The sequence below is a fragment of the Mya arenaria genome, chromosome 17, assembly GCF_026914265.1.
Source record: "Mya arenaria isolate MELC-2E11 chromosome 17, ASM2691426v1".
Classification (NCBI taxonomy): Eukaryota; Metazoa; Mollusca; class Bivalvia; order Myida; family Myidae; genus Mya; species Mya arenaria.
In genome coordinates this window covers 56,131,116-56,147,172 of record NC_069138.1, presented here as the reverse complement: position 1 = coordinate 56,147,172, position 16,057 = coordinate 56,131,116, and the positions used below count along the sequence as shown (strand labels likewise).

Below are 16,057 nucleotides of genomic sequence, written 5' to 3'. Positions count from 1 at the left end.
TGTGATCAATGAATGTAAACTATATCATAATTTTTTTTTTATCCTAAATAGGGGTCCCTCCAGCTGATGAAATCAGTATTCTAAGAGGCCAGTTGACGTTGCTCCACAACCAGGTGATGTATGAACGTCACAAGCGTGACCAGCATGCCAAGAGGAACAGGCGACTACTGAGGAAAATTGCCCATACAAACATGTTGGAGGAACAGAATGCTGCCATGGTTCGTATTAATCTGAATTTCTTTAATATTTTCCTTCAAGTTTAAAATGGCATATTATATTATGTAGCTAGAAAATTGAATATGTCATTTATTTGTTAGCCTTCATTTTTGGACCACATTTCTAACACTACTGTGTACATATACTTTTAACAATTTAAAACACAGTTGACTAACTGGATTGAAATATTACCTATCTAGAGGTATTACAATACACTAAAATATCTGCATAACTGTAGTGAGTTATAAATATCTCCTCAAGAAAGTGTGGAGTAATTGGTGTGGGTCATATTTGAATTTTAAAATTTCTTTCTCAGAAAGATTAGTTTTTCAAGACAATGATCAAGTCCCTTTAAAGAGACTGATCAAGAGGCACAGTGCTCCACGGCAACAAACTACAAATTTACCAAAATATCTTTATTAGCCTTAGCACAGTCAGTGAAACTACATACTCACCTAATCTTAATTTTAGACTGACCAGTTACAGCAGAAGGACCACCAGCTCAAGGACCAGGAGCTGAACATTAAGCTTTTGGAGACTGAGAATGGTCAGCTCAAGGCTGAACGGGATTCCGAAACATTTGAGAAACATCTACAACTTAAGTATGGCTTGGCTTTGATAAAGATATGATTAAGTTTACATAACACACTGGATTTACAAGAGTTTGAGCCAGAAGAGATCAGTTAAGTCTCTTTAAAGTTTTTTTTTTGTATGACTAATGTGGAAAATCATTAGGTGATTGACTGTACGGGCGTGAGTTCGCAACAACCAGAATATTTTTCATACTTTTAAGTATATCTCTGTCATTTTGGTATCAAAGATGTTATAATTTAAGTGCACAACTGAGGGGGGAAAATGTGCCAAAACATGAGCATGTCCAATTAATAGGGTTTTGCCTGTTTTAAGTTTGGTCTGGTATGACTGTTTCAAAGTGCCAAAGTTGTTTATGTACAATTTCAACTTTTAAGATTGTCTGTTTTTTAAATGAAAAAAAATGAGATATTGTTAAAGTCTTGGTGGCATGGTCTTTGTCTGTTTGTTGTTGTCATCATTAAAAATCTTTATTGATGCCATAACTAGAAAACCATAGTAAATGTAATGATATTGATGTACACATTTAAGATGTCAATAGTTATATACACAGCATGATCCATCATTTTTCCTGAAATTAGTTCTAAGGTTATTTTATCTTTATTAGAAGTTATAAATGACTTTCCAGTCCTTTATCTTGGTGAAAGAACTCAAACTGGTCTCCGTTTTAAGAGGCTGTAAGCTAGTGCCCTAAAAGGGGCTGAAACCCACAACTTCTTGGGTGCGAGATGGACACCTATACCACCATATTCTAATTTGTGATATAAAACTGCACAAACATATGAATATTTATGTATGTCTTTCAGCTCTTGCCTACGAGAAAATGAAGAGTTGAAGAATGCCAAGAAGGAGTTTAACACTTTGCTGGTTAGACAGAGGGAAGAGCAAGACAAACTTGAACAGGTAGGGACATTAGGCCAATTTTTCAGAACAAAATAAACAACATTGTGAAAGGGACTAGACACAAGACGGACACAAAATCGGCAAATACAGTATTTCTTCAAAAGAGCACCAGAACTGTCAATACGAGCTAGTATCAGGCCGATAAAACATAATTTTACGTGATTAAAAGAATATTTTGTTGCTGTCATAGCTGATTCTCAATCGATGGCTACAAATAGATTTCTATTAAATTATGTTAAGGACAGGTGTATGTTATTACAGAGACTGATGGAGAAGGAGTCACATCTGTTCAACACGACCAAGGAACTGGAAAAGATGGCTGAAGTTACACAGGCCAACGCTAAACTTAAGGAACAGGTGAGTGGACCTACCTCATAAATTAAAGAGAAATCATGTAAAATTCATCTGTCTGTTCAGGATATTCAGACAGTATTCCTTTATACAACACTACCAATGATCTTGAAAACGGCCAAGGTCACACAGGCTAACACTAAACTAAAAGACTGGTTACATTGTTTTGCTCTTTAATTTTTAACCAGGTTTTCAACGAAAACCGGGTTATTAGAATGAGGTTGTCGTTGGGCGGGCGGGCGGGCGGTCGTCAAACATTGGTTTCTGTTCAATAACTTTAGTTAGCATTGATAGATATTGATGAAACTTGGTGTGTAGGTAGCTTATGGGAAGAGCTAGCTTGGGATTACTTTTGAGGGGGGTGGGGCTAAGGTCAAGGTCACTGTTACTAAAAATAGAAAAATGGTTTCTGCCCAATAACTTTAGTTAGGATTGATAGATATTGACGAAACTTGGTGTGTAAGTTGCTTATGTGAAGAGCTAGCTTGGGATTGCTTTTGAGTGGGGAGGGGCTAAGGTCAAGGTCACTATTACTTAAAATAGAAAAATGGTTTCTGCCCAATAACTTTAGTTAGCATTGACCGATATTGATGAAACTTGGTGTGTAAGTTGCTTATGTGAAGAGCTAGCTTGGGATTGCTTTTGAGTGGGGAGGGGCTAAGGTCAAGGTCACTATTACTTAAAATAGAAAAATGGTCAAGGTCACTGTTACTTAAAATAGAAAAATGGTTTCTGCCCAATAACTTTAGTAAGCATTGACCGATATTGATGAAACTTAGTGTGTAGGTAGCTTATGTACAGAGCTAGCTTGGGATTGCTTTTGAGGGGGGTGGGGCTAAGATCAAGGTCGCCTGTTACTAAAAATAGAAAAATGGTTTCTGCCCAATAACATAAGTTAGCATTGATAGATATTGATGAATCTTGGTGTGTAGGTAGCTTATGTGAAGAGCTAGCTTGGAATTGCTTTTGAGTGGGGAGGGGCTAAGGTCAAGGTCACTATTACTAAAAATAGAAAAATGGTTTCCGCCCCATAACTTTAGTTAGGATTGACAGATATTGATGAAACTTGGTGTGTAGGTAGCATGTGAAGAGCTAGCTTGGGATTGATTTGAGTGGGAAGGGGCTACGGTCAATGTCACTGTTACTTGAAATAGAAAAATGTTTTTTGCCAAATAACTTTTGATAGCATTGATAGATATTGATTAAACTTGGTGTGTGGGTAGCTTATGTAAAGAGCTAGCTTGGCATTGCTTTTGAGGGGGGTGGGGCTAAGGTCAAGGTCACTGTTACTAAAAATTTAAAAATGGTGTCCGCCCAATAACTTTAGTTAGCATTGATAGATATTGATAAAACTTGGTGTGTAGGTAGCTTATGTACAGAGCTAGCTTGGGATTGCTTTTGAGGGGGGTGGAGCTAAGGTCAAGGTCACTGTTACTAAAAATAGAAAAATGGTTTCTGCCCAATAACTTTAGTTAGGATTGATAGATATTGACGAAATTTTGTGTGTAGGTACTAGTAGCTTATGTGAAGAGCAAGCTTGGAATTTCTTTTGAGGGGGGTGGGGTCAAGGTCACTGTTACTAAAAATAGAAAAATGGTTTCTGCCCAATAACATTAGTTAGCATTGATAGATATTGATGAAACTTAGAGCGAAGGAAGCTTATGTGAAGAGCTAGCTTGGGAGGTGGGATCAAGGTCACTGTTCCTAAAAATAGAAAAATGTTTTTCTGCCCAACAACTTAGTTAGAATTGATGGATATTGATGAATCTTAGTGTGAATATAGCTTATATGAAGCTGCAGATTGAACTTGCTCATACAACAAATTAATTGGCTATAATTTCTGATTGCCCATTACAAAAACCTGGTTTCGTCGCATTGCAGCGCTTCTAGTTTTTACTGGAAAATAGTTTAGTTATTAGCAAATCTTCATGGTTTTGATAGCAGCAGCCTCATTAGCGATGTGCGAAAGATATTCATGTGACAGGACACATTCTAGAGTTTAAAATTTGTGTTTCCCTAAGTATCAATTTCATGAGAAAGAAAGAGAACACACTGCACGTACACGTCAATTATGGCCAAATATTTCCAAATGTCCTTTAGTACGAGTGCGCATTATTTCTCAGAAATTAATTGAAATGATAAATATCCAATAATGATTTGGATTATTATTATGCCTGTATTGTGTAGCTAGTCACATAGATAGTTTCCGGCATAGATATTTCATGTGTTATTCCTGTTTTGTCAATGGAGAATCAAAGGCAGGTTTCTGCTTCTTCCGAAATTCTTCAATGTTGTTGTCTGGATAGGAGAAATATATACAGGATTGGATTACATTTTTAAATTTCAATAAACCATTTTTTTTTATTGCAGGTCCTACAGCTGCAGAAGGAGCTGGTTTTGATGGGAGAGTTACAACACAAGAGTAGCGAGAAACTCCTAGCCTACAAGGCCAGCAAGGCCTCACATTTGGAGCATAAACACATACAGGCTGGCCTACAGCAGGAAATACACAGTAAGGAGATAAAATGCTCATCCTTTAGCTAACATTTTTTTGAGGAAAGGAATATCTGTTGTTAAGGAAAAAAATGAGATGTTGACTACTTTTGTCATTGTTCTGTTGTCCCTGTTATCAGTAATCAGGTTAATAAATGTTAAGTTGAGCATTAGTATATGCTTGCATCTTTATAGTTTTATAGTATTTTATGCCCCCGAAGGGAGTCATACGGTAATCGCACTGTCTGTTTGTCCTGTCGTCCTTTTAATAGTGTCTCAGCTGTTTCTTACTTAAATTTTTTCGGATGTTTATCAACTTTCATCAAAATGTACAGCAGCATGGGTAGATGTGACATGCCTAGCATTCATTCTCAGAGGTCAAGATCACACTTAAAGGTTAATTGGCAATCATTCCAACAAGGCCAAATTGGAGGCATGTGTCACGCTGCTGAGATAGTCTTTGTTTTTATGTAGGATTTTTAATGTTGTATCTATTTGCTATTGATTCTTCTCTTGTGAATGAATTAATATGGACTATAATCCAGCCTTGAAAATTAAATCCAGTCTGAAGTTGACCTTATTAGACGGTTGTTAGGCCGAGCTAAAAGATCAATTAGAATCACTTAAGTCCAACATAACATGCATGTATGACCTCAGTTTTTCAACCCCAAGTGGAGTTGTTGGCCATGCATTTGGATCTGTCTGCCTTGAAGAAATTATATTATGTTTGATGGCCAACATGAAATACATGCATGACATCTGAATTTCAGCCCTAAAGAAGGATTTAAGCGTTAAGTCAACCCAGTTGGAAGGTTGTCAGGCCCAGTTGAGAGATCAAATGGAGTCCCTAACATCTAAGGAAGAGGCCATGTCTCAGATGAAACTGCTTGTGGATAAAGTAAAGGCCAGACATAGTGAAGAACTTCAGGTGGGTTTCATTCATATGAAATGAAATGTCAAAGTTTGTTGGTTTAGCCAGTTTTTATTACAAATAATAATACATGAAACCTGAGCATTGAATCTAATAACTGCAGAAGCATGGAATGTATTCAAATTGGATCAAGTGTAATTAATAACAATAATATTATACAATTAAATGCATTAATGAAACAAAAATGTCAATTTCCCGGAATGGAGAAGTAACTCTTTTTCTCAGTCTCTCTTCTGTTAAGGTTGGTTGAGATTGGTCTGTGTAAGCCTCTAACATACCAGATAAGTGGGTGTGAGTCAAACCAAGGCCATGTTTTCTTGGCTTCTCAACAAGCATAAGCTCCCAAGCAATATCATACAGGTGTTGTAAAGTTCAGGGTTAATCCTGCAACCATGAAGAAGTTTTGGGCCTTAATCCCTTTTACTCAAACAGATCCCCAGCTATTTTTCAGGATAAACAAATATCATACGTAAGTTATTTTACAGTTGTTATTATTATATTGACAGAGTGTAGAGGAGAAACATCAAGCTTCCCTGCGTGTAAACCAAGCGCTTGAAAGCCACATTCTGCAACTTTACTCTGACCTTGAACTCTCAAAGGCACAACTGGACAAAGGTGAGTGTAGAATTAAAGCTCGATTTATATGAATACAGACCATGACTGTACTGTGAGGGCTTCTATTAAGGATTTGAAACTGGATGTATGAACTTTCTTGGCGGCAAATTAAGATTTTTTTCTTCCGAAATTTTTTAGTGTTAGTCACATGCACAGTTTAGATGTTCTCCATTGTTGAATTGCAGTTCTTATTGACATAAAATAATGAGCTACTCAAACATACCAACTCTAATTTCAAAGGGTTTTCAAATGATTCATTTAAAATCAGGAAAATGTTACCATACTGGCAATATTGCCAGCAGGTTTTGAAAGCCTTCGACTTTGGAAGTTGTGTCCACAATTAAATATTATGGAAGTTTCTGTATTTCCAGGGACTTAGTTTTGGAATTTTAACTTTAAGTCCTTTTGTAGGGAGTAATATTCTTTCAAACTTCCGTTATCCAAATCCCTGGCTGCATCAAATTGGCAAAGTGTAGTTAACAATGGTATGAACAATATTTGGGAAGGATAAAAGAAAGATTTAGGTTCTGAAGGTACAATCTTTGACTTGTGCATTGTGGTTAAAATTATATGCTAAAATAAGATATGAATATTAGATCTTTCACCAAACGATTTGCAAAATTTCTTTATAGTTTTCAAATTGTGTGCTAGAAAATGGTCAACTTATCAGTCCACTATTATTTTAAGTCAAATATTTTCACTTGTTTACCCAAACAATTGTAGAGAATTTTTAGTTGAATATATATAGTAATTTAGCCAAAACATAATAGTTCATGCCTTGCCTTCTAGGATCACCAAGTAGACAAACCTCTATCACCCCTGGCTTTGAACCACCCCTCAGTCCAGTACAGGATGATGAACAGTTCCGAGAAAGGACCAACTCTGACCCTCTCCGACAACAGCCCAGCTTTCCCACAAAACAGCTCACCAGAATGGCTAGTCTACCGGTTTCTGGGGAAATTTCCATCTCTGGTGTACAGAAAAATACTGGCCTTGATTATTCACATAGCCAAGGTCAAAGGTCAGCAAGTGATAAACATGGAAAATTTCCATTATCTATGACTGAAGAAGAGGATTTTGAGATAATTTCTGGTGCTGCTGCTAGGCAACAAAAGACCCCTGACCTTGACATTGGGTCAGTGTCATCAAGGGAAGCTAGTCTGTTGCCAGGGCAACGGAATTATACTTCAGAGAGTGTGGAACAGTAAAAGTAAAATATTATTGTCTTGCAATAACAATTCCTGGACGTATGGTCATCAAACTTCACATGAAGGTTGGGCCTGACCAGTAGATGACCCCTATTGATTTTGGGGGTCATCGGGTCAAAGGTCAAGGTCACAGTGACCTTTAATGGTAATATAATTTTAAAGCTTGTCCGAGTGATAACTCAACAATGCCTGCACCCATGGCCCTCAAACTTGACATGGAGGTTGGGCCTGACCAGTAGATGACCCCTATTGTTTTTGGGGGTCATGGCCAAAGGTCAAGGTCACAGTGACCTTGAATGGTAAAAGGTTGTCCGAGTGATAACGTGACAATGCCTACACCCATGTCCCTCAAACTTGACTTGGAGGTTGGGCCTGACCAGTAGCTGACCCCTATTGTTTTTTGGGCTCAATGGGTCAAAGGTCAAGGTCACAGTGACCTTGAATGGTAAAAGGTTGTTCGAGTGATAACTCAACAATGCCTGCACCCATGGCCCTCAAACTTGACTTGGAGGTTGGGCCTGACCAGTAGATGACCCCTATCGTTTTGGGGGGTCATTGGGCCAAAGGTCAAGGTCACAGTGACCTTGAATGGTAAAAGGTTGTCCGATTGATAACTCAACAATGCCTGCACCCATGGCCCTCAAACTTGACTTGGAGAATTGGCCTGACCAGGAGATGACCCCTATGGTTTTTTGGGGTCATCTGGCCAAAGGTCAAGGTCACAGTGACCTGGAATGGTAAAAGATTGTCCGAGTGATAACTCGACAATGCCTGCACCCATGGCCCTCAAACTTGACTTGGAGGTTGGGCCTGGTCAGAAGATGGTCCCTATTGATTTAAGGGGTCATTGGGCCAAAGGTCAAGGTCACAGTGACCTGGAATGGTAAAAGGTTATCCGAGTGATAACTTGACAATGGCTGCACCCATGGCCCTCAAACTTGATTTGGAGGTTGAACCTGGCCAGAAGATTGTCCCTATTAATTTTAGGGGTCATTGGGCCAAAGGTCAAGGTCACAGTGACCTTGTATGATAAAAGGTTGTCCAAGTGATAACTCAACAATGCCTGCACCCATGGCCCTCAAACTTGACATGGAGGTTGGGCCTGACCAGTAGATGACCCCTATTGATTTTAGGGGTCAAAGGTCAAGGTCACAGTGACCTTGAAAGCAAACTCGACAATTCTTGGACCTATGGTCATCAAACTTGACATGAAGGTTGGGCCTGCCAAGTAGATGACCCCTATTGACTTTGGGGGTCATCAGGCCAAGGTCAATGTCACAGTAACCTTTAATGCAAAAAAGTTAACAAATCTTCCCCCAATGATATCTCGACAATGCCTGAACCTATGATCATTAAACTTGACATGGATGTTAAGCCTGACCAGTAGATCACCCTTATTGATTTTAGGATTCATAGAGCCAAAGGTCAAGGTCACAGTGATCTTGAATGGTAAAAGATTGTCCGAGTGATAACTCAACAACGCCTGAACCCATGGCCTTCAAACTTGACTTGGAGTTGCCTCTGACTTGTAGATGACCCCTTATGATTTAAGGGGTCATCGGGTCAAAGGTCAAGGTCACAGTGACCTTGAACGAAAAAAACTTGTCTTTTGATAACTTGACAATGCCTGCACCCATGGCCCTCAAACTTGACATTTAGGTTTCTGGTGACCAGCTAATGACTCTGGATTTTGAGTTCATAGAGTATAAGGTCATGACGGTCATAACACACTTTATCCTCACACTTTAATGGTCATAATCTTAAAACAGCAACAAATCAGCTGTCATTTCGGTCCATGCATATTTCATTTAATTGTCCATATAATCCTGACAACATGGCGCTCAGGGGGGGCATAATGTTTGACAAACATCTCTTGTTTAAATTGACTTTCATGTGCTAAATAATGGAATTAAATACTTACCTGTTTGTTTTAGTAAATATTTATATACAATCATTATTATAAATGTTATCTGTAATATGATTCATACAATTACAATTGCATGCGTTGAATCAAATTACCTTTTATCTGCAGTATTGTGAGTGTAATTGATAATTTTCTTATTGTTACATTTTTCCGTCTGACAGCCATTTTTGTATCATTGTCATTGGCTTTTTGATTTTTTTCCTTCAATTAAGCGTTTATTTTAATCGGTATGAAATGTTAATATGTGATAAATATCAGTAATTATGGAGTGAATATTTTATCAATTAAAACTAATGTATTTATAAACATTTAATAGAAATGAAATTTTGTTACAACTCTAAATGAGCATGGTTTTACCATTTATACATTACTTGGATCTGTTTAGGGTTGTAAATATTTATTTATTATTTGTTACATTAAAGACAATTATTTATGTTTATACACTTGATTTCTTGAATAATTTGTGTTATAAAGTATGAATTTCTTTATGATTTGCAATACTTAAAACTATTTATTACACACTTTCTATATTATGTTATTTTTATTTGTTATTTGAAGAATAAGGAGTGCTACATACTCATCCTAGTGTTGGCGTGGGCGTGGGCGCCGCATTTTGGTTATGGTTTTGCATGTAAGCACCTTTAAGTCATTATCTCAGCAAATACATAATGTATTGCTTTGAAAATTTAGATTTAGATATGTGTTCCCAACTATCCAATCTTTTTAATTCATGAAGTTAGAATACACTTTTTTGAATATAATGCAAAGTATGGGCCTTTATTATTTGACATAGAATTATGTTCAAGGTTTTGCATGTAACCATATTTTAGTCAATATCTCAGCAAATACATCATGTATACATAGGTTAATATCTCGGTAACTACTTGATGTTTGGATTGAGACTTTTTACAACAGTATTCAATCATCCTTGCTTCTAAAATAACCAGGTTAGATAACTATATTGCTTTATCTGCAAATTATGAACTTTTATTATTCGACTTAGAAAATCTGTTTAAGGTTTTGCATGTAACCACATTTAAGTCAAAAGCTCAGCAGATACATCAGGTATTGCATTGAAACTTTATACAAGGGCTCCTGACCATCAAACCTTCTTAATTAATCAAGTAAGATAGCTGTATTTTGTCAAACATGCTAATTACGTCCCTTTATTATTTGACTTAGAAATTCTGGTGAAGGTTTTGCATGTAACCACATTTGCATTGAAACCTTAGATATGTGTTTCCAACCATCCAGCCCTCTTAATTAATAAAGTGAGATAACTTTTTCTCCCACCTCGTTTCAGCAGAACACCCTGCGCTTGGGTTGGGATGAACCTATCTCACACTCTCGGCCATGGAAGATACTTATAATCTTGCATTTAAAATAATTTTTGCCCCTTTATTATATGAGGTTTTGCATGTAAGCACATGTAGGTCAATAATTCAGCAAGTTCTTGATGTACGGCATTGAAACTGTAAACAATCTAGTATAATTACCCTACCTTGCACATAATGCATTTTTCACTTCTCAACTCTTGTTAAGTTTTTATCCCCCGCCGAATCGAAGATTTCGGGAGGGCGATATTGTTTTGGTGTTGTCCGTCCGTCATTCCGTCCTTCCGTATGTCCGTCCTTCCTGCCGTCCGTCCGTCCGTCCGTCAATCCGGTACCATATCTTGGTAGGCATTGATCAGAAAATGTTCAAACTTGGTCAGAATGTTCCTCTTGATCAAATCTCAGCCACTTTTAAAAGTGGGTCATTTGGGGTCAAAAACAAGGTCACTAGGTCAAATCTTAGAAAAATCTTTGGAACATACTAGAGGCAATATACATGGTCAAATACTCATAAAACTTAATCAGAATGTTTTCCTTGATGAACTCATGGTCGTAAATAAAACTGGGTCACATATGATCGAAAATTAGGTCACTAGGTCAAATCTTGTCCAGAACCATATCATGGTAATGATTGGTCAAGTTATTTTCAAAATTGGTCATGATGTACCCCTTGATGAAATATAGACCATTTAAAAAAGTTGGTCATATGGGGTCAAAAACTAGGTCAGTAGGTCAAATCTTAGAAAAAACTTTGGAACATACTATAGGCATTATACATGTACATGGTCAAATATTCATAAAACTTAATCAGAATGTTTTCCTTGATGAAATCTTGGGTCTTATTTGAAATGGGTCACATATGATCGAAAATAAGCTCACAAGGTCAAATCTTTCAAAAATCTTCTCAGAAACTATTTCATGGTGGTGATTGGTCTGATTAAGTTCAAACATGGTCAGAATGTTCTTATGGGTTAAATTTCGAATGCGTTTTAAAAGTGTATCATATAGGTCAAAAACTAGTTCATATCTTACAGAAATCTTGGGAACACTCTAGAGGCAATACATCTGGTCTAATTTCCATGAAACTTAATCAGAATGCCTCAATGAAATCTTGGAATAGTTTTATTCTAGTAGGTCATGTGGGGTGAAAAATGATGTCACTGGGTCAAATCTTAAAAAAAAACCTTGTAGACACTCTAGAGGCTATATTTTTTGCAATATAACTGGAACCTTCTTCATGAAACTTGATCAGAATGTTTGCCTTGATGAAATCTTAGATTAGTTTGGAACTGGGTAACATGGAGTCATAAACTAGGTTTCTTGGTCAATTCTAAATGTTACATTATATACAATATTTTTTTATTTCAAACAGTTGCAATCAAACTCAAACTCATATTTATATTTCATCAACAATTGATTTCCATTCCTTGACTTAGCCCAATCAGGCGGGGGATATCAATTCAATGAATTTGCTTGTTGCATCTTGTATAGTCTTACTTTGATCCATCCATGTTTCACCAAACTGTGCAATCCTCGAACTTAAAAGCATCATAATATTCGTAATAGTCGAGCATGCTGTCCCAGTGACAGCTCTTGTTAGTGTAACCTTTATTTGATTGATTGCGTATGCTTTTGCATTTTATGTTAAATGAAATGATTGATCATGGGTTGTTTTGACCTAACTCAATCAATTAAATTGGAAATAAACACTAAATGAATTTTTTTCTATGCATCTTGGATCATTATTTACATTTGAATATTTGAGGGTTAGGATTTCTAGTGTGAGGCCACATTTTTTTGGTTTGTTAAGTTTTTATTTTATTTATGTTTCCTACTTGAATAGTGGGAATAAAAATCATTTCAACAGTAATAAAATACTGTATAAATGGAAAATAGGTAATTCAATAGATTTTTTAAAAGTAATTTTAGGAAATTTTGGTGAATGAATTGTCTTTTAAAGTAATTTTCGGAATATTTGGTGCATGATTTGTCTAACATTTATATAATCTGTTAAATTGTACAAGTTATTGTGTACTGTTATGGAGGTTAAAGTATTGAAAAAGTATTATATTATTAATCAGAATAAATATATATGTCGGTCAATCTAAAACTATGTGGACTTAGTACATAAAACCTTTAGTTTAGATAATGTTTATATATACATCTTACAGAAATCGTCTGAACCTCTTTCTTTGAAAGTGCAAAAATGAATTTATACATTTTACACAGAAAGAGGGTAGGTAGACCAAAATGACACAACCTTAAGATGTCACTTGACATTGTCATTATAAGAGCAGTCAGCTTTATTGTCTTATAAAATAAATAAAAATACAAGTTTTACAACATTTTTGACCACAGTTTAACAAATGTTTAAGCCATATCATCATAACAGCATTTTGCTTTTTCATACAATTCCATTATTTTTTATTTTTATCTGCATGTTTGCATATTACACATAGTGAGTTGTGAGGATGATGTAATTTCATGTTTTTCTATTGCGTGTAAGGGTGCTTGGTAGATGCTATAGAAACATCAGAACTGTTCAATGGTAACCAAATAATTTAACATTTAACAAATTGATTAGTGGTATACCTCCGTATACATCTGCCATCTGCGTGCAATTTGAGAACAAATTTTAGATCCAAATCTGGACAAAAATATGAGTTTTACATACATGAAACTCCTGCTACATTTACTTTATAATGTTATTTATTTCTATGGCTCCCTGCATGAATTTAAGCCTGATTTTTAAAATCCTGTTTTTCAGAATTGATTTAATTTATACTGCTTATACATATTGGTATATAGTGACAAAGTGTTGTATTATTATTGTTTCCTTAATAGGCATGTTTATGTGTTAAGTAAAGTGTGTTTAATCTGTGTATATACTGTCCACTGTCTAAGCAGTTTACTTCTTAAACAATCATTAAAATACCATATATTTGATGTGTTTTGATTGAAATCCTTGCAAGAATACCTTGGCTGATAACCGCGTGGAATATTATGGGAAAATAAGTCCGTTTAAAGGGACTCACACCTGGTTAATACAATGCATTTTTTTTACAGATATGTTTTATTAATATGAAATAAAGTGTCAAATCATCAGGAGTTTTAAAACTACGATACTGACAGCTGGAACCCTTAACAAATGTTGATAAATGCTCAAATATTGTCTTTGAAGTCCACCATTTCCAAAACAGTTGATAAGGCAATTCAGCAAAAGGCTGTAGCATGAATGGTTGATTGCAATTAACATGTGATGTTTTCAAGGTATTCAAGGTATTTAATAAATGTTAAAATATAAATGGTATGTTTGTCTCGGTGTTGCCAATTGGCTTAAATGTTGGTTTTCTTATTTTTTTTCTTGACTGTACTACCATGGATTTGCTTCCACTAAAACCAGATTTTCATTTTATTCTTTAATTGTATTTATTTCTGCAATTTCTGAATAAAAGAGTAAACTTATTACAGTCATGTGTTTTCAAATGCATTTCCGGGGAAATTATTTTTTGGTGCCAAAACATGAGCGAGTCCCTTTAAGTTACTTAAAAAAAGACAACATATGATTTTATCCACCCTTGCATTGGAATAAATAGTTGAAATATATTTATTATTCTGTTGTTTTATTATACCCTCGGCAAATCAAGTAAAAACAGGGTATATTGGAGTCGCCCTGTTTGTTCGGTCCGTTGGTCCATTACAAATTTCCTTGTCCGGAGCATGATTTGATAACATTTGGATGGAATTTAATTAAATTTCAAACAATGTTATAGAACATGATGAAATGAATTGCAATGTACGGGAACCATAACTCACTTTTAGCTTATTGCAGAGTTGTTGTCATTTGTTACTTTTTCACTTTTTCTTGTCCGGATTAATATTTGAAAACTACTAGATGGAATCTAATAAAACGTCATAAAATGGTAAAGCACAATAAGAAGTGTACAAGAACAGTTATTCCCCTTTGTTCGTCAAACTTTTCTCTGGACAATTACTTGAAACCTACTGGATGGAATTGATTGAAACTTCAAATGCAAAAATAGAGGAAGTGCAGTGAATATCTTGTACGAAGCATAACTTGAAAATTTCTTGATGGAATTTAATTAAACATCATGCAATGGTAAAGCACAATGCGGTGAAGTGCAGATTACAAGAACCATAACTTTTCCACGCTGTAACTTTTAGGGGATTTCTAAATATTTCACTAACAGTTCCCATCAGGGTCGCATTCGGGGGTGTTAATCATATTCAGTGATAGCTCTAGTCATTTATATAAAACACACTGGATAATCAAAGTCACAGATCTATTTTCACAAATTTCAACAATTACTTTTGTATTACACGTTTTACACGTTATAATAACCTACATGTAAATATTGAATACATATAAAAATATTGGGTTTAAGTTATACATCACACTCAAACGGCTTAACAGCATTTAATAATAATAATAATATATTTTTACTTTTATAAGATAATATATTTAGTATAATTGTATGTTATGACGTATGCTTAAGACAAATTATATAATAATAATATATTTCCATATAGTATCCATTTTCTTTTAAATATCTGAAATTAATTAAACATTTAAACAATTTAACATTGGTTCCAATAGTAATGATGCAACTTGTTTAATTATAATTGCAATCAAGTGACAACATAGTCATTAATTAATTAGCAATACGCTTGTGTTTGTTCCTAGATTGGTAAACTGAGGTCACTAATGATTGACAGTTTGTAATGTGAGTGAACTATTCCATTCGAAGATGTATATAATGCATGACAATGTTGTTTTTGTCAGTCAATTCAGACTACCATTTCATTATGGCAGATCAGTATCCTAATGCCTTGAATGCAACGTAAACATTACGAGGTCACACGCTGTCGCTTGCGACAGCTGTGGTAGATGGAACCACCGAAAATGCGGAACAGGCAAGTTAAAAACAAAATGATAAAAATATTTAAAAAAAGCCATGCTTTTTCCCGTAAAGTAATATCACCATAGCGACATTTACAATTCCTTTATTGTTATCTGCATGTTTGCATATTACGCATAGTGAGTTAAGAGGATGCTGTAATTTCATGTAGCGTTTCTCAAGCGTTTAAGGGTGCTTGGTAGGTGAAACATCAGGAATGCTCAGTGCTAATGATAATAAAGAAGTTACTCAAAACCATAATTTTGTTCCCGTAAAGTAAGTTATAAAGTGATTATTTCATCATTCGCTAGATTCGAGTATGTTAACGAATATACCATTTTCTAGGTATACCAAAGGGGTCAAGGTCGGAGGCCGACAGTATTGGAGGTGCGCCATCAGGAACAAGAAGATGAAGTGTACTGCCTCCGTGAAGGAGTACATGGGCATGTTCATACCTGGTCTGGGTGGACATATTCATCCAGCAGATCCGGGGGCAGCCAATAGAGTGATGATGACGAAGAAGGTGCGTGTGAAAAAAAAATAATTTCATAATAATTGATACTTATGATTGA

General features: G+C 35.6%; 1 protein-coding gene across 1 annotated transcript in view; it reads left to right on the top strand.

Moving 5' to 3' along the window:
- Window positions 1-14,172, top strand: part of LOC128224032 (hamartin-like) — a 35,038-nt gene extending 20,866 nt beyond the window's left edge. Inside the window, exons 15-22 of the mRNA XM_052933631.1 lie at window positions 52-218; window positions 688-818; window positions 1,614-1,710; window positions 1,972-2,067; window positions 4,432-4,573; window positions 5,325-5,482; window positions 5,992-6,100; window positions 6,890-14,172. Coding sequence (XP_052789591.1) covers window positions 52-218; window positions 688-818; window positions 1,614-1,710; window positions 1,972-2,067; window positions 4,432-4,573; window positions 5,325-5,482; window positions 5,992-6,100; window positions 6,890-7,308 — 1,319 coding nt within the window. The 3' untranslated portion in view covers window positions 7,309-14,172. The remainder of the gene's footprint in view (window positions 1-51; window positions 219-687; window positions 819-1,613; window positions 1,711-1,971; window positions 2,068-4,431; window positions 4,574-5,324; window positions 5,483-5,991; window positions 6,101-6,889) is intronic.
- Window positions 14,173-16,057: the final 1,885 nt, after the last annotated feature.